At 45.2% G+C, this 25,379-nt stretch overlaps 1 protein-coding gene across 1 annotated transcript in view; it reads left to right on the top strand.

The window, feature by feature from the left end:
- Positions 1 to 944: 944 nt before the first annotated feature.
- PSME1 (proteasome activator subunit 1) overlaps positions 945 to 25,379 on the top strand; it is a 172,329-nt gene continuing 147,894 nt past the window's right edge. Inside the window, exons 1-3 of the mRNA XM_078644961.1 lie at positions 945 to 1,236; positions 10,832 to 10,864; positions 11,573 to 11,635. Coding sequence (XP_078501087.1) covers positions 1,198 to 1,236; positions 10,832 to 10,864; positions 11,573 to 11,635 — 135 coding nt within the window. The 5' untranslated portion in view covers positions 945 to 1,197. The remainder of the gene's footprint in view (positions 1,237 to 10,831; positions 10,865 to 11,572; positions 11,636 to 25,379) is intronic.

Below are 25,379 nucleotides of genomic sequence, written 5' to 3'. Positions count from 1 at the left end.
AGTGTGGGCATGGACTTGTTCCTCTTAGACCTTGAAGAAGCATTAGTAGTAGCAGGCTGAAAGTAAAAAGGTGGGCTCAGGTGGGGGGTCCTGGTTGCGACGGTCGCCACACCCAGGGCTGTGTCGGAGTTACAGGACAATCCAGAGGCGGAAAGGTACTCAGGAGTACCCTATCCAGGAGCACAAAGGGTGCTGAGGCCTAATATCCCGGGAGATCTGTGCGGTGGACCCTGGGGTGCGACGGCGCCCCATTATCCTACGGGCGGTTGGAAACCTGTACAACCAGGGGTCGCTTGAACGCTCCGCCCCTCGTAGGGGGGGTGTGAGCAAGAGGGTGGACCAATGGTTCACCGGATATGGGAGGGGCTATCCTCTCACCACAACCACTAAGCACCGTCTGGCCAAGGCCGCGATGCTACTTGGCCCATCAGGTGGTAAGCTGGTAGGGGCGGCTTGCCTTTGGATCGTCTGTAAGATAACCCACCATGTTGGCATAGTTGTTATGCTAATAAACCTGCAGCAACGTTTTCCCATCAACAAGTTGTCTGGTCTGATTATTTATGGGATATGCATTTGCTTTTGGGGGTCTGGTGTGCGGGCCGATATGGGCACTATGTAACTTGCACACGTCACTTTTATTTTCTACTGTAATGTACCGTTTGCTAAATCTTGTATTTTGTTTGCTCACAATTGTCACTATTGCCTCATGTAATGTAACGTTTGCTTTTGTAATTTGTTCACTTGTAATTTTCTCCTGATGTATGATTACTGTTCCTATTGTGAAGCGCTCTGACACCTTCGGGTAAAGTCCGCGCTGTATAAAAACGCATAACATAAATAAATAAATAAGGTCTCCAGCTTGGCCGCCACTTCACTCGTCTGGCTCCTTTGGCCCCGCCTCCTCACCTCACCTCCCTCCCACTGCCTCTGCTCTCTCCCGCCTCTGCTGGGAAGTCCCTTCCGTAGCTTTCGCTTTCTGTTTGCAGTTCTACTCTAGTTTGTGATCGCAACAGACAGAAAGAGATAAGCACAAACGGCCTAGAGAATATAAATGCCAGTCATTGAAGGAAGGGGAAACGTAGACACAAACGGACGGCACGCGCACAATAAATAAACAGAGGAGGAAAGGGAACGGAAAGCCGGAAAAGGAGTCGACGAAGAGAGGAAAGCTTGAGTTGACGGCAGCAGGCTCGCGCCATGGCATTTCTACAGGTGAAGTCGGAAGCCAAGCAGAAGGTGAGAGCCCCTGGGGGGCGTTCACAGGTGGCAGTGGTACTGTAGAAGATTACTCTGGAACCAAACTCCTAACTGACTGTTCTAGAACATCCGCTGTGGAGTACAGAATAGCGACAGGCATTCTGGAATATGGGGGGAGAGAACATAGAGAAGACGTGTAATTATTGAGTAACACAATATGATTGTAATCATTTTCAACAGGTAGCCACGGGGGTGGGAGGGGGGTGAAACTAACGACTGTGGGGCAGCACGGGCACACGTGCCAACAGTCCCAATCCAGATGAGAGGCTCACACTTTTTTCACCCAAAAATAACTTTACTTCAGATTTCCGAAAGTGAAAGCTACTGGACAACTAATCGTTAACCGCCAATGATTTTCGAAATGTCACTGTTGACTGCGATGTACGGGTCAGGTGAGGAGATGGCTGCTCCGGACACTGGGTGCGAGCACGCTACACAGGGAAGCTTCACAATCCACCAGGACTCTGCACAGGTGCGGCAGGTGCACTTACGCCTACACGGTCACGGGGTGGCGGTACACTCGACGGGCGGTCTGCCAGTGATCGCGGATTGGCGCATGCTTGTGACGCTTAGCGAGGCAGGCTTGTGACATTGTGTGGCTTTTAATGTTGGAATCATGCGCACAAAAAGCACAGCAAGCCGAATGCTCCTAGCAGAGTGACTCAGCAAGTAGGCGCTGCATGAAAGAGCATAACCTTCTTGTATTTTGTTTGCTCACAATTGTAACTTTTGCCTCATGTAAACTTAACGTTTGCTTTTGTAATTTGTTCACTTGTAATTTTCTCCTAATGTATCATTACTGTTTCTACAGTGAAGCGTTCTGACACCTTCGGGTAAAGTCCACGCTATATAAAAACGCATAAAATAAATAAAAAACTGTGGGAGCTGTACATGCACAGGAGTTAATGAGCGGTATACAGCACGCATGAGCAAGGACAATGTCTCGCCTTTGGGAACCTTGGCTCAATGGGTTTTAGTGATGCTGTACGCTACGGCAATCTCAAACATTTCCCCAGGAGCCGTAAAGAATGGTATGTGAGGCAGCCCATGGCTGAATTGATGCTAGCAGGTGGGCCCTGGGAGGGCAGGTCGTTGTAAGTTGGGCGTGGATGTGCATGGTGTGGGCTGTGACACGTGGAATTATTTTGAGTACGAGTTTCATTCCATATTGTCCTCTAAATGATGCCCCTAGTTTCTAGATAAGAACAATTTGACAGTATTCTGCTATGCTGTATCTGTCCTTCTGCCACAGCTTGGGATAAGCCTTCTCTGCTTGCTATGGATCCGTAAGCGAGTTAAGTGTTCAAAGGAAGTAATTTGGTTATTGAATTGGAATGAAATGGTATCTTAAGGTCCACCATCTCCTTATTTATTTGGTCTCATCTATGAACATTGGGAATACTTAGACACAGGCTCAAGTGGAATGTTCTATACACCCCCCCCCTAATTTGTGAAGACTAGCACTACAATTGTTGCTGATAAAAGGAGCACACTATAATTGTCATTTGAAATATCTGTGCTCACACTTCCTTACTTGCTTTTGATTCAATGCTTAATTTGAGCCAGTGATTGCCGGTGTCGGTTTATGTCGCATTCAACAGCATGTGGACCTAGAGCCCACGGATATCACAGGGGTCACCAACACTCATTTATGGGGACCTACACTTCTTTTTCCTCACCACACATTTCAAGCGAGCAAGAGGGAAAATCATACAAAGGGGCAAGGAAGAGGAAGAGAAAGAAGGAAAAAAGTCTCCAAGGAAGAAAGCAGGAACCTGGAAGAGGGAGCTAAAGGGTCAGGGAGTGGCTGGTTGTGGATTAAAGCGGACTGAGGTGGATTGAGGGCTGCGCAATCTTGGTATTCAGTGTGCTGACATTAGATGGCGCTAGCCGTGGTCTTCTGAGCAGCAGTTTGGACATCAGCAATTATTATAAATTAGGCACTGGGATATTTGGTTCATTTACTTATAAAGAGTGTGTTTAGCAGGGTTTGATATGTTTCTGTTGTAACGTGCATGTATTTTACTGTTATACATAATGGTCCACTGCTAGCCAGAGCTTAAGCACCCTGTGATGTCATCATGGGAATGTTAGGGCTGTTGCTTTTGGTAAAGAAGGATGCAAGTAAGTTAAATGGTATAGAAATTCAGAGATTTAAACAAGTTTGATTCGAGCCTGCCAGCACAAAGTGGTCTAGTCTAGGGGCTCCTTTTTTTCATTTGCCCTAATAATGCCTTGGTACAGATAGCTAGGTGCTTTAAACCATAAACTGTGTTCGGTGAGCCAAACCTCTTCCTTCACTTTTAGAGTTGCATGTTTAGAGGAATATTAGTAACTAGTGATGACATGAACCATTAGAATCCTATGTTTGGTTGCATTGAAGTAACATAGCACTTTTTCTGACATTTACAGATATACAGGTCAGACAGAGAAAGTGATGAAAGATTAGACCACATGATATGTTTAGTGAGCCTCAACAAAATTAGGTATTCAAGCGGGCAGAGTGTGGGAAAGGTACCAATCTCTGAAGGCAATAACTTAAAACTGAATAATGTACTTGGTTAAGTCATAGAAATCAGTTGCTTACGTACTAAAGGGAATTATGATAAAATGTCAAGTGAGGGAGTCTCGTAAGAATCAAACAAGAGTTGAAATAGCACTGTTTAATAGTAGTGCATTGACCATACATTAAAGGTGTGCCGATTGCATTAAGAGCGGTTTCAATTTATATTCAATCAGTGACCTCCTTTGAGAGCATGACGGCATATATTCTGTTACTGGCCAGACTACACAGTTTATTGTGAATCGTAAGGGCGCTGGCCAATTTAGCCTCAGTGAGACTCCGTCTTCTACTTTACCATAGTGTGACATAAGTGTACAATGGGATTACCCTTCAAGTTATCTATTATTCCATATAATTTATTGAGTGTTTGTATTGGATTATAGGATGAAGTGAGAGGAGTGCTACGTCAAGTTGGCAAACATCGAAACAAAGAGAAGATATAATGTTCTGCACAACATTAAGGCTTTTGACCGTCTTCTGTCCAGTGCACATTTTCTAGTATTGTTGCTTCTGTCTCTTACAAAAACAGTTGATGTCAGAATGCAGAACGATGTCATACATTCACCGCAGTACAGCGATCTGGGGATAAATCCATATTTTTTTGCTCTCCATGCCATTCCAGTTTGAACCCAGCCATATGCAAATCAGTCTTGACCCTGTGCCCCATGGGAACAGTCCAGGCCGAACTGCCAAGCCAGGTCCTCCCTGTACTGTCTTTTAACCTTAAAAAAATTGCTTATACCATGCAAGTGATGTTATTGATTTTGAAGTTTTTTCATAATTCCCATTGCCTTAACCAGCACACGAGCTTGGTGGTTATTACCTTTTTCTAGGAGGTTTGACTAGATGGTGATGCAGCATTCGTTTAAAAAGATTGCACATAATACACACCAAGTGAGCGAGCCCATGGTTGGGCGTTCTTCCCAGATTTTTCATGGTTGGTGTGGGTGGCGACAGAGCAAGGATGGATCTGCAACACAAAGGATCAGATATCTCCAGAGAGTGGAGAACTGACAGTGAAAGCGGGAGAGTCCCAGCTTGGTGTGACATGGACACCTGGCCGGGTCCTGAGTGGACAAATCCACTGACATGCGTATCCCACGGCCTCTTGAAGCACCAGTGAGTTTTCTGGGGTCAATGTCAGTCTCTGTGAAGAATTAAATGAAATCTGTTCTTGAAAAAATGTAAACCTCAGTGAAATAAATTGTAAAATATGAAATATTCCTGAAAAGCATTACGATCACAGATTTATCCATGGTGTTTATTTAATTAAAAAGGAATGCTATCTAAAAGATCTTTTCTTTGGGCCATGGGAACGTATCTTCTGTAGGTACAGCCATTTACCACTCGTGTATCAACACCACAGTACTGGTGTGCTACTATTTGCACTTGTTGTCTGTAGTCACTTAACAGACTCAGTGTAACGAGCTTGAGCACCCAAAGCTTAAATCCACTAGATGGAAAGGACTGGAAAATATAGGTCTGATAGGCAATGCAGTGCCAGATGTTACACTGTACTACTAATTAGCCCTCCTGCCTACTTTTAAGTATCCTACTCCATGGCCTCCCATTCTCCACACTGGAACCACTTGGGGCATTATACACGCCGTAGCACATCTCATACAGGGCCTAGGAAGTATGATTACTTCACTCCTATCCATATGGAATTCTGTTGATTAATCTTGGCAGCCCACACCATCTTCAAAACCAACTGCATCATTTACAAAGCCATCACGGCTAGCACACCAGCTTATCTTGAAAACAAACTCACCATCTCTGGTGGTTCTCCGCACACTCGGAGCCAGGACACCCTCAGATTGCAGACTATGAAGTGTAAAAAAGAAAAAAAACAAGACAACAGGCTTCTTTCATCTATGCACCGAGGATGCGGAACAACATCCCTATTTTCATCAGGACCAACCCGGCACTTCGTCAATTTAGGAGCGAAATGAAGACTTACCTCTTTAAAGAATACTATATCACAGTGTATTAACCACCCACAACTCGGCTTTCTCTCCTTTTAATTGTTTGTTTTAAGCTTGCCTTTGACCATGTACAGTGCTTTGGATAGGTTTGTGCTATAGAAATCCCATAAACAAACAAACATATACATTGTGCCAGCATTATGCTCTGTGCTCTTGACTGTTGCTTCAGCCGGGTCTCTCATTTGTTCTAGAAACCCAGAAATTGGCTCTTTGGATAAGGCAGGCCTCATTCGAGAGTGGCTCATCGGGTGAAAAACAATGGGTTGGAATGCGAGTCGAAGCAATTATCAGTGGTTTAGACTATTTGCAAGCATTCCTTCATCCATCTTTTGGGCTTTTGATGAACCCCCAATGTGTAAAGTAGTATCCTAAACTTGGGTCCCTTGCTCTCTGTGACATAGGATCCAAGTTATGCCGCTTTATAAGACCAGAACATGTCTGGGTTGCTTGTGTTCCCTTCTGAAGTGTGCTTTAGCAGGCAGTTTGGGATTTACTCCTCTCATGAGCAGCTCAGCCAGTACTGATTTTCATAAGGCGGGCATCTGTCTGGAGTGGCACAGTGGACAAAGAATAATGGGTTAGAATTTTACCCAAATCGACTGCCAGTAGTTTATACTTTTTTCAAGCATTTCTGCAATCTTTTGTCTGTTTTCAGGGCTAGTGTGTGACCGCATCCCCCATCATCCTACTTGAAGGTTGGGGCGGTGTAACCCATTGCCCTCTCCTACCGTTTCGCCTTGCTTAAAGATGAGGAGGAGCTAAACAATTGTACAATACTTTTCTGACTAGCACAACACTGTGGGCACCCATCCCTGCCCCCTGTTTGCAAATAGAGCGTGGGTGATGGCAAATAGGCCTGCGTGGAAATTAACTTCCCTGTCATTAGGCAAGTCATGGGTATTTAGTGTATAGCCCAGTGGTCCTGGCCAGGCCTGATAGGGCAGGGGCTGAAGGCCCTATTATTTATTTTTATTTTATTTATTTATTTATTTGGCACATTTGTAGAGCGCTCTGTTACCCGGAGGTGTCCTGGCGCTGGTATTATGTTTTTTCTCCTCTGCCTGTCAGACAGGAATATATGACGATATAACGAATTCCGTTGCAACGCATGCCTTTACCACGCATGCGTTACAACGGAATTCGTTTACCACGCATAAACTTTTCCTCGACTATTTTCGTGGTGACGTCATACGTCGTTAAGAGAAAACGGTATTTTTCCCGATTTCTCTTAAACGACTCAGATGCCGACGTGACTTCTGGTGAGTTTTTATTTGGGGGGGAGACCTCCCCAAGCCCCCCCCTTTTTTTTTTTTTTTACCTTTACCACATATGCCTTTACTACAAACATCGTAGTAAAGGCATGCGTGGTAAAGGCATTAGTGGTAACCACGCATGCGTTGTACTGCATGCGTGGTTAAAGATTTCGTGGAAACGGCTTCGTTGTAAAGGCCGTTTCCCGTCAGACAGTCCAGTAAGATGGAGTACGCACTCGTGAATAATGCTGCTTCGACACTCCTGATACGTTTTTTGCTTTAGTCTCATTTTCTTTTCATTCCTCCAAATGTTTGCCATATACTTTGACATGCATATTGAACTCCGTCATTTTGCTGTATAACTTCAGAATAGACTTAACTGATTTTAGCCAAACTAAGAAAAGGCACTGAATGATGAAAAGGGTGCTGTGCTGTAAAATAATGTTGACTATCCAGTCATCAGTGTAGGAGTTATGTATGCAGAAATATCTTCTACAGGGAATCCCATTTTATTGGTGAGTGAAAATGAGTGGGACCCGTTATAACTTTTGAACTGTTTGACTGAATTCACACCAAATATTGTTTGCTCATAGCTGTCAACCTAAATGTCTTCCTCCCAAGCATGGTGCAGGATATTCAAGAGGGACTTAATTAAAGACGCAAAAATCACATTTCCTAAAAAAGCAGATTGCAAAAGAGAGGAGAGAAGGGGCACCAGGACTGAACGGCATCCCTTCAGCGCTGTTTAAAGCCAAGTTGGAGGACTGGGCTGGTATCCTGCAACCTCTTTTTCTGGAAGTCAGACTTTTGAACAGATTACCTGAATCATGGAAGGGTTCGATAATTGTGCCAATCCATAAAAAAGGAGACCAGGCCGAGTGAAGCAACTATCGGCTAGTAGCCTTCATAGACAATGAAGTAAAATATTTTGCAGGCACCAATCTAGAGGAGCTCACAACTTGGGCAGAGGCAAACAAGATAATACCGCTAAATCAAACAGGCTTTCAGAAAATGGTGGGTATATCAACTAACATTCTCGCAATCTCCTTATTGACTGACGCAGCAAACACATCAAACCTTCCTTTACACCTATGTTTTTTCAATTTCAGCGCAGCATTCGATAATGTGGAGAGGGACAGACTGTGGGGGAAGCTGCCAATCTGGGGAATCCCACAGCCCATCTTAAACATCCTGTCACTTCTCCACACAGACACCAGGGTGCAGGTGAAACTAGGTGGCGGAAACCACCTTTCCTCAAAAGTCCCCACAACCAAAGGCCTGAAACAGGGTTGTGTGCTTGCTCCCACCCTGTTTAATCTATTTTTAGCCGACCTCCCAAAGGCCATCGAAGCTTGCAACTCACAATCACCGAAGCTAGAAGGAAAAACATTGACATATCTTATGTATGCAGATGATGTAGTCCTGCTTAGTCACACTTACGGGGGTCTTCAACACCTACTAACGGAAATAAAGAACTATGCCACAGAAAACAATTTAAAAATCTCTCTCAGTAAGACTCTGTAAATGACAATAAACAACAAAAGAAATCGGCAGAGGAATTGGTTTTTGGTTGGCAATCAACTCGAATCATCGCAGGATTACAAATATCTAGGAGTCATAATTGACAAGGAAGGAACTTTTCACTCTTTTACCGCGGTGGAAATTCCGCCGCGCTGCAGCACCGTCAATGAGAGGGCAGGGTCGCGTCGGCCAACAGACGTGCGCAGCACTACGGAGGTAGTGCGTGCGACGTCCGTTGGCTGACAGAAGCAAGCAACGGGTTGAGCACAAAAAGAGGAAATAAGGAGAGGGCTGGTAATAGCACTTTCAATGAAAAATCTTGCTAACAAACTGATGGGGCCGACACTGAGCCTGCTTTTGAGGGTAGTTCAGGCCAAACTACTCCCCACGATCACCAACGGCAGTGAAGCATTGTGGGGGAGAGATGCCAAAGTACTAGATAACACGCTGGTCAAAGCTTACAGGATCATGTTTTGCCTCCCACATTACACATCACCAGCTCAAATCAGGTTGGAGTTTGATCTCCTACATCAATCCCTGGCCAGGCACGGGTCTTGCGTCATCTGCTGGCACAAGATCAGAAATGCCACCCCAAACACGTTAAACTAACTGCTGTGGCACGAAATCCAGCATAGGGATACTTGCCAAGCAAGGAGCTACCTCCAGACATCTTTGGAAATTACCAAGCATACGGTTCTTTGGAATACTCAACTTGGACATTCAACTTTTTAAAAATTGGCATGGAAATGTATAAAACAAATTTCCTTGGTGGAGGACAAGACAACCTTTGCAGATAGATCTCGTGCCTGGAAGACCTTAAATTCTTACAAAACACTTGCACAGCAAATGTTATTTAATCAGGACTATTCCAAAGTGATAAAAATGAAATTTTTAAGGCATAAACTGGGAATCCCCCCGTGCACTCAGCATCTTCCACCATGGCTGAGGGCTACACCTCAAAGCACATGTAGGTTGTGCAACACCAATCAAGGAGACATCTCACACCTAATCTGTACTTCCAAGGATCTAAATCAAGAACGGTTACAGGTTCTAAAAGCACCCTTTAAGCAGAAAGGCATCCGCACCAGGAGACAAGAGGTGTTGGCCTGCTTCAACCCGAGAAACACACAACTGACCTGCAGATTGGTAAAATATCTTATGTTGGCCGAACAAAAAATACCTAAAACTTGAATAGCCCAATCACAGCCACACAAGTAAGAAGCTCCTGTGGTGCAACTGACTCTCAATTCAGAAGTGGCTTTCCTCACAGGACAGAGCACTAGCACCTTTCTTGAGCAATTTTTGAGCAGGTAGTAACAACTTGAATAATATGGTCTATATGGCACTTTATTAGGCGCATACCCAGCATCAGCAAGGAATAGCGACTGCACTGCACTTTATCTTGCGAACCAATGAATCTTGCAATCGCCTGCACTGTTAACTTTCTTTTAAAGTACAGTAATTTTTAGCCTGTGTTTTATGGATTTTATTATTGTATAATAACTCTACTGTATCTTTCTTAAACAAATGCTGCAATGGTTTTCAGTTACTATGCAAAATAAACAAACTTGAAACATTTCCTATGGAGTGAGACATCAACCTTCGCACCTGTATGTTTGTGTGCATATAGAATAGCAAGTATGAAGATGTGCAGTGTAATATGCTATTTATTGCCATTGTTGAATGTGGGGAGGGGCCATGACTAGCACCGTGCTTCACCCTTGTTACAACTCACAATTCACCATGCAGCAAGATTGCAGCTCGCATATAACCAGGCAGCCCAGTCTGCAGTGTTCTGTGTTTCCCAAAGTACATCAAACCCTGTGGCCCACAGCCTAGACTAAACTTTACACCTCACCCTGCTGTTTAGACTGAGTAAACCCCACATCTCACACTGCATCTTAGAACTTGCGGTACTGCCTAGGTCCTCCTTTATGCTACCTTGGTGGCTAGACTGCACCTCATACCTCTCCCAGCAGTACATGCCGCACTTCACATGTACCCTTCAGACAAGACAGCTCCTCACATCTTTCCTTACAAACACCTGGTCCTGAAACATTGCCCCAAGTAAAATTGCATTTGAAACATCACCTTGTAAGCAAGACTGCATGTCACAGTTGCACTCCATTCTGTGGCCAACACTGTACCTCACGCCTCAAGCTGTACTGCAGACAGCACATCATACATTATTAAGCAGATGCAGCCCGCTTTGTGCTTCATATTTCTAACAGTGTTCCTTTCTTTATTCACAGGTGGAAGGGTTTTGGAAGGAATTGAATGCAGAGGTAAGAGGGGGTCCCAGACTAAACTTTCACCCCCAGAGTGCCTTTAATTGGAGATTTTTACCAACAGTGCCTTCTGTATGAGATACCTCGAATTAGTGCCCTTAATCTGAGCCTCCTTCCAGCAGTGTCCTCAGTGTAAACTTTTTCCCAGCAATGTCTAGAGTGCGAGCCTCCTTACAGCAGTGCTATTAGTGCTGGCCTAGTTCCACAAGTGCCATCCGTTCGAACCAACTGCCTGTAGTGCTTTCAGTGGAAGCTTTCTTCCATCAGTGGCCCAAGGGTGAACCTCCCTCCAGCAGTGTCTTCAGTGTAAGCTTGCTTTCACCCGTGGTCTCGGTTCTAGCCACCTTCCAGCAGTGTCTTCAGTGTAAGTATACTTTCAGCCATGCCCTCTGTGTGAGCGACTTTCCAGCAGGTCCCTCGGTGGAAGCCTCCTCCCAGAAGTGCCCTTAGTGTGAACCATCCTCTAGCAGTATCTTCAATGTTAGCAGTGCCCTAAGTTTGAGATTCCCTCCAGCATTTCCTTTGCGCAACCAACTCCCTGCAGTGCCTTGTCTCTGTTGTTTTCCTATCAGTACTGCAGCCTGAGCAGGTTGAGCTTCATCTCAGCTGTTCCCTCAGAGTACTATCCTTGCACGCAGCAGTGCCCTTTCTGTATGATCTTCTTACTCCAGTGCTCTTTGGTCACACGTTTTTTTTTTTCTTTAGACCCAGGCCCTGGTTGGAGCAGACTTTCCCAAAAAAATCTGCGAGCTGGACAATTTATTAAAGGTATGTAAGATCTCCTTGTCATTTCTTCAAGTAAAATGTCCACTCCCTCCTCCCAAAGCATTAATTCAATTGCATGTCGAGGATGCCCAGGTGGTGCAGGTGGGTGGAAGTCCTTGTGCTCTTGCAGCAAATCCAGATAGCCTGTTTGTAAGATTCAGTGCCCTAGCTGGAGGAGCTGCAATTTGACAGACTGACTCACACAGCGAAAACATGCTCAGGTATGCCCAATCACACTTCCCTTTGGGCAAGACAGCTCAACAAATTACGGACCCCCTAAATGAAGTGGAAGAAGTTCTTTTACTAGGATAAGTTCCTTAAGCCAACCATTTTATTTGTTTGTATATATATATATATATATATATATATTCACACACACTTCCAAATCGCTCGGCTGAATAGAACAGGCGGCACTCCAAGTCAGCGTTTTCACCAAGATGGTTTATTTGGCAGACCCCCCTGCCCCTCGACAAACGCGTTTCACCTTTTAGGCTTCGTCAGTGTCAGCCATTGCTAGTGCGCTACACCATTATATTCCCCCCCCCAAAAAAAAAAATATATATATATTGCTCCATACTCTCAATTCCCTTTGCTCGGAAAAGAGTCTCAGCACTCACGGGGGGATTTCTTTTCAAGTATTTATTTCACTTCCGAACAGACGCGTTTCGGGTTACCTTCGTCAGTGTTTGCAAAGCGACACTGCGAGGGGCCATTTTGACTTTTTTCGTGTCATTAGTCATAGACATAGAAAGAAGACTGTAATACACGCAATGTTGTAAACATGATAGTCTGTTATTTACGATCATTATTTACATTTGTGCACATATCTACATATATTCCTGTTGTACATATTTATAAATGTCGAAACGTTCTCTACACATATTTACACATATTGCCATAGCGTTACATTCTTTATTACTATATACAGCCATTTTGCCCTTCATCCTGTTATTATGCCGTGGATCGGCATAGCCGCCAGCTGGTCTTATTATTAAGTCATGCCTATTACCCTGACGAAACTGCGGCATAGTGAGCAGTATTAGTTTTCTATTAAACAATGGTTTTGCATTGGTGATTAAGTCGTGGATCGGCCTTTCGCCACGTTGATGCCAATTAATCTGGCATTTCGTGGCGAATTCTCTGCTCCATCACTAGGGCAATAGATTATGGCTATCTGATTGTTCTGTGTAATCCAAATGTCTTCATGTCTACAAGTTTAATATTATATAGATGCCTCTAATGGAATATGTTGTACTACAAATTACTCTACTTGCCCAGATGAATTCCCAGTTCTTCCCCTTTGTTCAAACCGTTGGGAGCCTTGCATTGTAAATCTATAATATAGCGGGATTCTAGTCTCCTTAATTTCAGTATTCTATCACCACCTCTTGGATCTGATGGTACATGGTCCAAGGCAAAGTACTGTAATAGCTCTCTGTTGCCCGTTGGAGCCCGGAGGAGGCTGGGCCCCTGTCCCTAACATCGACATTGCGAGTCCACAAGGTCAGCTAATTGCATTTATTCTTGTTTGTTTCAATGTACCTCCTAAATATCTGCATACTCTCACTACACCAGTAACTTTGACATGGCCGGACGCAAAGGAAAGGGGAGGAAGGCCGCAACGGGTGGCTACGTATCGGGGACACTTGATCAATTTATTAAAAGGGCCACATCGGTACTGGCACATGAGATTGATATATTACCGAACGCCGGCTCTCACAGGACTTAGCATTTGCGAAACGTTCATCTCTGGGGAATTTATTGCTGACTCGCTCTCCTGAGCAGCATATACAACAAGTAATCGTTCCAGAGGTTAGAAGTCTGGCCAGTAACCAATCAACAGAGGAAACTGTGACTATTAGGAGTGACGGGGAGTCCAGCCTGCCGGTTCAAACCAATCATAACCTATTATCAACTCCAGCCGGCGGGGTCGCCACTCGTGAATCCACGATGTCTGTGCCCACGGTTGTGCCCATTTCACCAAGGTATAATATGGGAGTAGCCTCCAAAAATTTAAATTGTAAAATTGATACTTGTATAGCGCACTACTCACCCGCAAGGGTCTCAAAGCGCTTGTACGAATACCGCTGTGGAACCCATCCTGGCTTTCCCTGTGAGGTGTCCACTCCTGGGCACCCCCAAGGTGGAGGCCAGGCATCCTAGGCGTTGTGGGGGCCGTTGTGGAGATTAAGCAAGCTATTGCCCAGAGTTGCAGAGTGGGACTCCGTGATTGGAATAGGCACCGAGGCGAGAATTATCAGGTCCGTGGAATTTTTGAGCCCAAGACCCGCCGAGGCGGGGAATTGAACCCTGGTCCCGGGCCAGACCTCTGCATAAAGGTCTGCCGCTCTAACCATTGAGCCACACCTCTTCCAAAAGGAAGCGAGGCGGGGGCGTACAGAGGGGGAAAAACCCTAAGCTGGTTAAATCAAATAAACCGGGTGAAAAGGTGTGTGTTGCATTTACTGATGCATCTATTACACCGGGGCCCCCATATGTAACTATACCTGCACCAAGCGGCTTACCCATGATTACCCCAGTTGGTTCCATGCCGATAATGAATGAGGACTTCTGGCCAAAAATACATGATCTTATTACCTCCTCCATACAGCCCATTCTTGCTAGGCTACTGTCAATTGAGGACAGAATAGAGCAATTTGAACGTATGACCACAACCAACTTGGAGAGTATCAACAAAAACCTATCTGAGTGTGGTAAAGAAAAAGAACTGCCGATAAATGGACCTAGGAACACTATGGATTCCAACTGATCACTCATGGGATGTTTCCAGATCCACTGGAACAAACTTCCCGGGAAAATTGTGGATCTGGTCCTAGCACCAAGGGAGGTGTAGATACACATGGTACCTCAGACTCCGCGAAGGACAAGCCAATAGAACATCATCTATTGGGCGAGGGGGCGAAAAATATTCACCAAGAAGGCAGAAAAGGATCTCATAACATCAATGGCTATAAGAACATGTTGCCAAATATTGATCTGCCACCAGAGTCCGTGCCCTATGTTGCTGCCCTCAAAGGGGTTCCAGAGTTAGACAAGGGCCGGGTTGAATTGTACATGGAATTAAAGAACAAAACGATTCACTGATTGAATACAAATAGACCCCTCCCCCCTTACATCCACAGTCAAATTTTGTTTGCCCGGAGAGTGAGTTGGGTGGGTAGAAGAACGAAAGATATAGCGGGTGACTGTATAATTATTAATTTTCTAGATAGCAGGGTCGTCCGTTACATTTGTGAAAGGCCTTCTCATATCACGAGAACCAGTATCCAGATTTTTGACCTTAACTATTTCTATTCCCCTTCATTGTATAAAAAGAATTCTGGCTCTCAGGGAAAGACAACTGATAGGGGATCTTGCCATGGCAACGCCAGTAATAGAATAGGTCACGATGAGTTGGGACTTGTGTCGAGTATCCCCCTTAGCAATAGATTCAGCACGCTAGACATGGTGGACTGACTGACTACATATAGGACCAACCAGCATAGTGATATTACCCTGGATGTGAGGGCTGAGAGTATGAAATCAGTCTGCTCGAAGTGATGTGACAGGGCCCACAGATGGTGGTAGTGAGGAGGTAGGCCATTTGACAGCGGTTGTAAAATCAACTAGCCCTATATCTAGCCGGGGGATTCTTACATCGGATATACCTATTACTGGCGATAATAACCTCGTGTCCCCTGTAGCCATAGATAGATGGGACCTGATGGTGACCTCGGAGAGTAAACAACCTGCAGGTAAATGCCGAATTAATAAAGGAGAACTTAAGAATGACCTGGGGAGATCAAGGACAAACACCAACAACGCAGTAAATTTAAAGCCCACACTTAAGACATCAGAAATTAGCAACACTTTCATGCTATTATCATGGAATGTTGCAGGGCTTGCAGGGCTTGCATCTAAGGTGAGAGATCCCTCCTGATTAATGTTCATCAAGGATTACACCGTGATCTGTATACAAGAATCATAGGCAATTGAGGCATTACACATAGCTGGTTATAGTACATTCCACACTCCTGCTAGATCTAGCTTGATGGGATGTAATAAAGGGGGATTATGTACCTATGTGTCTAACCTCACGGGTGATCTGGTAGTGAAACTTGAGAATGAAACCGAATTCTACCAGATATTGTCAGTAAGTCGTGGGGGCAAGAAGGGACCTTTTTAAATACATTTTTATAACAATATTGCGAAAACGGAAATTATTAAAGCATTAGTAGAATTATGTCGAACCCTGAAAAATATAGATCATCTGACGGGTGATATGTGCTTAATACGGGCTGGTGATTTTAATTGCTCCCTATGCCCACATAACCATCTGGGCATTTGTGGTATGGGAATAGACAAAGAAGATCCTTTAACACATTTTCCCCACACTATTGTGGGGGACATGTTAAATGATATCATTTTCCAATTTGATCTGGGTTTTGCTAATTATTTATGCCGACAGTCTGTATCATTTGAACCAACTTTTATAGGGAGGGGCTGTAACACAGTAATTGATTTTGTACTTCTGTCAAAACGGTACTCTTGTAACAACCACACGTGTAAAACTTCTAAAATAGCTAAGAGTGATCACCACCCTATCTGCCTATTCTTCTCCCTTGCAGGGGGTAAATGTACCTCCAAGGAAATACAAGCAATGTATAACCACAACATAAATCTTGCTCGGACAAATGGTTATGCTATAAACTGGGATAGAGTGGAACCTATGGTTTTTCTAGAAACTTTAGTAAAAAAATTCATTTGGGGATTTTGAGATTTGTCTCTCGCAGATGGACGACAATGTACTTAGTGTTTGAGGCCTTCCTTAGAATAACAGCGGAAATACAAAATTTACTCACCAGAAGGCAGAAACAGGCCACGAATAAGGCACAGGGCTGGTTTAACAGGGACTGTAGCAAGGCCCATGCTCACCTAATGAAGGTCTTAAAACAAGAAAATATAAGCAAGGAAGAACTTAGGAGGCCAGAATTGATTATCAACAAAAAATCAAAAAGCGTAAGGCCCAGTTAAAAATTGAAGCATGGCAGGCGCTACACCAGGCCTGCATAAAGGATAACACAGGCTTTTGGAGGGCTGTTAATGCACCTTTTTTTGTAGATAGGGACACTGACATTAATGACGTGGCAATCACGGAAGATAAATGGGTCAACTACTTCAAGGATCTTTATAAGGCTGATGTTTTACCCCAGAGTGAGGGAACTACCACTATAGAGTGAGATGAAAATGCGCATTTTACACCATTGCCTTTGAACATTGAAATCTCCTATGAAGAGGTTTTAACAGCTATTAAAGAGAGTGCCCCAGGGAAAGCCCAAGTCAGAGCTGATTTGCATATAGCCAGTGTCTAACCCAGGGTGGTGTGGAGTGCAAAAAAACGATGGATTTAGGCCCAGATCCTTGTACTGGGGTGAATGTATGACATTGTTCTACATTCTGTCCATCAACTGTGTTTTTTTGCAAGGCCCTGACGGCATGCCAGTAGATGTTTACAGGTCTAACATAGAGCTATGGGCCCCGCTCCTAAGGTTTTGAATAGCTGCACTAGATACAGGTTTATTCCCACTTGGTCAGATGCTATCGTGATTCCCATCTTTAAAAAGGGTGACAGAAACTAACCCAACTGTTACCGTCCTATTTCCTTACTGGATTCGCTAATGAAAGTGGAAGGGAGGGTTATTTTAAATAAATTGCAATCCTGGGTGGAAGAGACAGGTCTACTTTCAAAGTTCCAATACGGGTTCAGGACAGGTCTAGGAACCCTTGAACAGGGATTAAATTTAGCTCTAATCGTAGGCAAATATGTATTAGCAAAAAGGGAAAAACTATTTTTAACGTTTGTCGATTTAAGTTCAGCTTTCGACTGCTTAAGTCATGACAAACTTTGGAGCACCCTGAGAGAGATGGGTGTTGACCCAAACCTGCTGCTATTCATCAAGGAGCTATATTGGGGAGCGGGGGCTAGGGTCCGGTATGGGAAACGGGGAGAGTGTACAACTAAATTTAGTATTAACAAGGGAGTGAGACAAGGTTGTATACTCACCCAGTTTCTGTTTAACCTCTATATAAATAGTGTAGGTTCATCTTTGGCCTAGGACAGGCAGGATTATCCTATGATTGAGAATGACCCAGTCCTCATTTTATTATATGCGGATGACGCAGTCATCATGGCGCGGACACAGATAAGCCTGCAAAGAGCTGTCACTAAATTCGCAACTTATATGATGGAAAGAGGCTTGAAAATAAACAAAAGTAAAACTTTTACTATGTGCTGTGGGATAAAAAAAGGAAATACATGTAAAATCTTTATTGATAACACAAAAATAGAAACCACAGACAGATTCTCCTATTTAGGCATCAATTTTGATAAATGGGGCTCGTGGTCATCAGCTGTAAATTTAAGAAAACTATGTTTCTCTAAAGCAATAGGCGCAGTACGGAACTTTTCAAATAAACTGGGCGGCCGACCAGTCCGGGTGCTGGTGTATATCTATAAGTCCAAATGTGTATCTACTGCGACATATGGGGCGGGGCTTTGGGGAATAGCTGATGATAAAAAAAATCCAGTGTTGTGAGAACGAATTCTTGCGTTACCTTCTAGTTGTCCCGGGTTCACTGCTACATTTGCATGTCATTAAGAATTGGGCCAGTCTTATATTTCCGATATTATTAAAGTTAATCCCCTTCTTTTGTGGCATAAGGTGTGGTCTTCCATTGAGCCCAGTTTTAATAGAGATGTGATTAAGGACTGTCTTAAATTGGAGGGGGCATCCAGGATTTTATGGTTTAAATATGTAAAAGAACTATCATACGACATCGGCCACCCGGAATACTATCAATCAATCAATCAATCATGCCATTTGTATAGCGCACTACTCACCCGGGAGGGTCTCAAGGCGCTTGGGGGGAGGGGTATGCTACTGCTCGAACAGCCAGGTCATGAGTTGTTTCCTGAAGGCGAGATGGTCCTGGGTCAGCCGAAGGTGGATGGGGAGGGAGTTCCAAGTCTTGATTCTCCAAATTGTTTAGAGAGTATATCGAGGAAGAACTTTAAACTAATATGTTTAAATTATTTAGAAAACAAGCGTTGGCTCTCTGAAAAAGTAAAGTCTTCAGTTATGGAAAATCACTTGATGACGTAGTGTAATGGTATTCAGCCCTACTTGGTACAGGTTCGAGGATGCCACCGACGCATGCTGTTAACCCGTTTCCATGGTGGGTCCTTTTTTAGAATGATTACTTTCCCAGAGGCAAACTCATGGTCCAAAAACCTGTTACCATGCCCGTGTGATGACATTTCCACCCAATCTATGTTACACTGCATATTCTTCTGTACATTTTATGGTTTCCCTAGGAAAAGATTTTTAATACCCATTTTAAAGAAGTGGGAACTTCGACAATGTAGAACGGCATTTTTTGAAGCTTCAAAATGAATTTATCACATTTACAGTATCATCCTTTTTAGGTCGAGCTGGTGTAAGCAGTGCGAAGCACTGCGTCCAGCGAAGCATCTTTTGTTACTCACTTCCTGGGAATGTGAGACAGGGGATGGGCACGCGCAGGAGAATCCCCCATGTGAGCGCGCACGTTCACCCAAACGCCGTGCACATCTCCTGTCCTACATTGGCAGCAAGTGGATAACACACATGCACGCACACACACAGGCACACACACACACACACACGCACACAAACACACCCTACAACTAAGCCCCGCCCGCCCCACTCACCAGGCTACAGGCTCCGTCACGCGGGGCTTCCCTCACTTGCATCAGTGGCCTCTGCTCCTCCTACGTGCCTACAGCGTTTCACAGACTCCCCTGGGGCGGGACTTCCTCCTTCTGCCCTTCTCGTCCAGTCACTTAGTGGGTGCGGGCTTCCCGCAAAAGGCGGAAGTCCCGCCCCAGGGTAGGCTATGAAACGCTGTAGAACATCACAATAATGACCTGGGTGCATGTTTGTTTCTTTATTCAGGAGAAGAGCAGGGCCTGGGTGTCCCAGATGAGGAAAAACGATGCAGTTTCTCACTTATCTATGAAGATGTATTTAAAATGCATCAGTAGGGTTAGTGTTAGCCACGCTGCGGGAGGGTCAAGAATCTGTGGCGCACTCGGTGTTGAGCAAGCGGTGATATTGGCACCAAGATGAAACACAGACTATTAGATTATTCGGTTCTGAGATGAGGTAACTATCGGACGAAGACCACGCAACTCCTTCCTCGCCCAGTCTGTCGGTGAACCAGAAGGCACAAAAAAACACAACTGAAGACGGATGTTGGGCACTCTACTAAGAGTCAGTGCAACTCATCCAGATGCAGAAAGCACTATGAAAGGTTTGTGTGAACTGCTAAGAGGCGCCACACACCTCTAATGATATGATTATCTCCTTTTCTGTAAGGGTCACCATACCAGTCGTCCTTCTATTCCCACTTGATATTTTAGCCCCATCTCTCTGCAATGGCAAAGTCTGTGCAGCGATTGTGAGAACAGATTCGAGTAGCCATCACTAATGCAGCCGATGCGAGGTTCTTAATATAAGAAAGATTTGGCAACCACTTTCCATTTTTTTAAACAATTTTTTTGTTTTTGGAACAGTTCAAACAAATAACAGCACAGTTCAAGCAGTACGAGCCACTTGTCTAAGTGTTTTCAAACTTAAATATCTTTATCATACTTGTGAACCCAGAAAATCCACATAACCACAGACACTAAAGTTCAGGATTTGATTTAGCATCCACAAGCCCATGACAATATTCCCACAGTTGATCCCAGACCTTGGCATGCTTTCTGGGGCAACCTCTCGCTCTATCCACCAGCACCTCCTTTCTGGCACAAAAGTCCATGCCTCTGGTCTAGTCAGCCACCGTGGGGTCCATCTCGTCCCACCAATGTTTAGCAATTTCTCTTTTGGTGATGAGCAGGCCCAATACAGCCATGGTTCTAGCATAGCGGGACTCTCCACATTCATCCATTACCTCAAGGAGCATCACATTCGGGTCAAAGTATATTGTTCTGCCCTCCACGTCTCCCAATATTTGCTCCATCTTTTGCCAATATTGTAATATTACTGACCATTCCCAGATTACTGGAGAATATGTGCCCCCAAGACTCTACATCTCATGCACTGAGCATCCTCTGCTCAACCCATCTCTCAGTCAGCATGCTGCTGCATGCCGCACACTGCTGCACTGCTGCACACGGCTGCATGGCACACTGCTGCACGCCGCACACTGCTGCATTACTCACACTGCTGCATTACTCACACACTGCTGCACGCCTCACACCGCTGCACGCCGCACACTGCTGCATTACTCACACTGCTGCATTACTCACACTGCTGCACGCCTCACACTGCTGCACGCCTCACACTGCTGCACGCCTCACACTGCTGCACGCCTCACACTGCTGCACGCCTCACACTGCTGCATTACTCATACTGCTGCATTACTCACACTGCTGCATGCATCACACTGCTGCACGCCGTACACTGCTGTATTACTGACACTGCTGCACGCCTCACACTGCTGCACGCCTCACACTGCTGCACGCCTCACACTGCTGCACGCCTCACACTGCTGCACGCCTCACACTGCTGCACGCCACACACTGCTGCACGCCACACACTGCTGCACGCCTCACACTGCTGCACGCCTCACACTGCTGCACGCCTCACACTGCTGCACGCCTCACACTGCTGCACGCCTCACACTGCTGCACGCCTCACACTGCTGCACGCCTCACACTGCTGCACGCCTCACACTGCTGCACGCCTCACACTGCTGCACGCCTCACACTGCTGCACGCCACACACTGCTGCACGCCACACACTGCTGCACGCCACACACTGCTGCACGCCACACACTGCTGCACGCCTCACACTGCTGCACGCCTCACACTGCTGCACGCCTCACACTGCTGCACGCCTCACACTGCTGCACGCCTCACACTGCTGCATTACTCACACACTGCTGCATTACTCACACTGCTGCACGCCTCACACTGCTGCACGCCTCGCACTGCTGCACGCCTCGCACTGCTGCACGCCTCGCACTGCTGCACGCCTCGCACTGCTGCACGCCTCGCACTGCTGCACGCCTCGCACTGCTGCACGCCTCGCACTGCTGCACGCCTCGCACTGCTGCACGCCTCGCACTGCTGCACGCCTCGCACTGCGGCACGCCACACACTGCGGCACGCCACACACTGCTGCATGCCTCACACTGCTGCACGCCTCACAACACCACCACATCACTCTGGGACACCACCACATCACTCTGGGACACCACCACATCACTCTGTGGAGAAGCGTGGCTCAATGGTTAGAGCGGCAGACCCCGATGCAGAGGTCTGGCCCGGGACCAGGGTTCAATTCCCGCCTCGGCGGTTCTTGGACTCAATTTCCCCGGACCTGATAAATCTCGCCTCGGTGCCTAGTCCAATCATGGGTCCCACTCTGTGACTCTGGGCAATAGCTTGCTTAATCTCCACAACGGCCCCAGCAGCACCACCACATCACGCAGGGGCACCACCACATCACTCAGGGGCACCACCACATCACTCAGGGGCATCACTCAGGGGCACCACCACATCACTTAGGGAACACCACCACATCCCTCAGGGAACACCACCACATCCCTCAGGGAACACCACCACATCCCTCAGGGAACACCACCACATCCCTCGGGGAACACCACCACATCCCTCGGGGAACACCACCACATCCCTCGGGGAACACCACCACATCCCTCGGGGAACACCACCACATCCCTCGGGGAACACCACCACATCCCTCGGGGAACACCACCACATCCCTCGGGGAACACCACCACATCCCTCGGGGGACACCACCACATCCCTCAGGGGACACCACCACATCCCTCAGGGGACACCACCACATCCCTCAGGGGACACCACCACATCCCTCAGGGGACACCACCACATCACTCAGGGGACACCACCACATCACTCAGGGGACACCACCACATCACTCAGGGGACACCACCACATCACTCAGGGGACACTACCACATCACTCAGGGGACACTACCACATCACTCACGGGACACTACCACATCACTCACGGGACACCACCACATCACTCAGCCCAACCACAACAGCATCACTCAGCACCACAACAGCACTGTCCTTGCTTGCTACCAACAAGCATTGCCATAGCCAATAGGACTCGCATTAGGAAAGTGTAAGCTATTTGCTTTGTGAATAACAATGCTATTAATTTATATATTTTCAAAGCCAACACATATAAAAAAAATTGTCATTTACAGTACCAATAGCTCACACTTTCCTAATGCGAGACCTATTGCATTGCAAATGCTTGTTAAAAGCTGTTATTAGACATAGGAATACAATGCACTAATTCTCTAGTCTTTACTAAATGAGTTCAACATTCTTGTGTAAATAACATACCCAGCTTCTTATTTGAGCAATGATTTTGGTTCAAGAAGAATTTGTAGAACATTGTTCATGTGAGTATGTTTGGTATATTCTATTCTTTTTATTGTGTTTTTATGGTTTTTAAGAAGCAACATTGAATAGAGCTATTTTTGATTTGATTTGACTACATAGTATGAATTGCAATTCAACAGCTTGGCAATTTTCCTTCTTTCTTTCCTCCATGGGACCTCAAATTCCTTCACCTTCACACTCCCTCTGCAGGCTTTGCATTTAGTGCAAGAATAAAAGCCTGCCACTTCCACATTTCTTGCTGGCTTCTCTTGGAAATGGCTGTGTACCAACATGTCCAGGGAGACACGTTTTCTGTATGTTATATCTGGCTTATTGGACATCTCCTATCCTACTTTGTGACCTGCTTGGAGAATACTCCCAATTTTTCTCAATTGCTCCTCGGATTTCCTTTGATTAAATGGAGAATTCAATATCAGTCTCACCTTGTCACTATTTTGGTTACATTCCTGTCTTTTCCCTCTGGCCTTATCAGGAGTTCACGTCTGTCTCTTTGTCTGACTTTCTCACTCGCATCCCTCAACACTGACCAGATTGTATCCTCTCTCTCTAAACCTTGCTATTGTTTCATTCTCGATTTCATCATAGTCTACAGAGAGATGGCAATTTATTTTAGTTCTTATAAGTTCCATATATGGAATACTCTTTGTGAGACAGCGTGGATGCTGGCTATGTGCATACAGGACCGTGTTCCATGCTGCAGGCTTTCTGAATAGTTTGGTGCATAATCTGTTATTGCTGACAAATACAGTTCATTCTTGGAATGACACTTCTGTCCTGCTCATTTCAGGGGTGCATCTTAGATTGAGGTCATTGCTATTGAAACTGTTAATGTGTTCTTCTGCTTCTTGTTGAGTGCGTCACCACACTATAAACAAGTCTTCTATATACCTTGCCAATAGGGCAACCTTCTCAACCTATCTTTCATTGGGTTCTGTCCAGGCCAAGTGCTTCTCCCACCAGCCCACGTACAATTTCGCGTAACTGGGGCCGAAGCACATGCCCATGGCAGTCCCCTGTTTGTGTAAATAGAGTTCACCTGTAAATAAAAAAATAAAAAAGATTGTTATTTATACAGAAATAAATTAGATCTGTAATAACACCAAATTATGTTCTTGGAATTTCAACGGCCTACTCTTTAAAAAGTACTCCAGTGCTGCCAGCCCCTACTCATGTGAAATACATGTGTATAGAATGGCGATGTCTAGTGTAATCAATCAGAAGTCCTCCTCCCATTGGATGTCTTGTGTTAGACGGATAAAATCAGTAGTGTCCTGAATGTAGGAACTTATGTCCTTAACGATAGGGACAAGGAATGAGTCCTCATATATCGAAGCTTCTTCTGGGAGACTCCCCTTTGATGATACTATGGGGCTTCCCAGTGGTTTCTCTGTTTTTTTGGCAAGTAATAGAATGTGGGGAGCACCGGATGATTCGTCTGCCTCCAGGATTCCCCTGTCTCGCCAATTGTTCAACATGGCGTGGAAATCCCTTATGCTTGAATTGTATGTCGTGCTATTCGTTTGAATGTAGCTTTGTGAGTCCTCCAATAGATGGAGTGCTTCCTCCTAGTACGACTCTTTGCTTAACAGCACTACATTTCCCTCTTTATTGGATAGTTTGATCACTAAAGAAATGTATTTTTGCAAGGAAGAAACAGCTGCACCTTCTTCTCTGGTTAAGTTGTATTTCATATTGCTTGGAAATTCGCTGGTATTCTCAATTTATCAAGGTCCTGCATCACTGCTTCATGAAAACAGTCAATAGCATCATATGGCGGCCATGCTTTGCAAGTAACAAGAACAGATGCAATGAGAGCAAGTGTAGTCCACTCTCTATGAAACTGTTAGTAAGCCTTCCAATGAAAACAATTGTTTTAAATATGAGGCTTCACCTTGGTTAGCTGACATTGACAAAGGCCAGGAGGCCGAGACGCGTTTGTCAGCTTTCGGTTGCACGCCGTCATGAACAATTAAAAATAAATTGAATTTGTTAAAGCCCTGAGTATCTGGCGTTTTTTTGCAGCGAAAAAAAAAATATATATATATTCACTAAAAACATAAAGGTTAAACTGACATTATAGTTAGGAATTGTAATAATATCAAACGTTAAATCGAAAAAAACGTAGAAATTCATTGAAAAAAACAGAAGTTAACAAGACTTTATAGCTGGGTGAAAATGTCAGTTAACCCCTTCCTTGCGTTGGACGCCCCCCGGCCGTCCGACGTCACAGTGGGCGTGTGCG

This window comes from Lissotriton helveticus, chromosome 5_1 (genome assembly GCF_964261635.1).
Source record: "Lissotriton helveticus chromosome 5_1, aLisHel1.1, whole genome shotgun sequence".
Taxonomy (NCBI): Eukaryota; Metazoa; Chordata; class Amphibia; order Caudata; family Salamandridae; genus Lissotriton; species Lissotriton helveticus.
The sequence above is the reverse complement of the archived record's forward strand: the minus strand, read 5'-3'. Positions and strand labels throughout refer to the sequence as shown.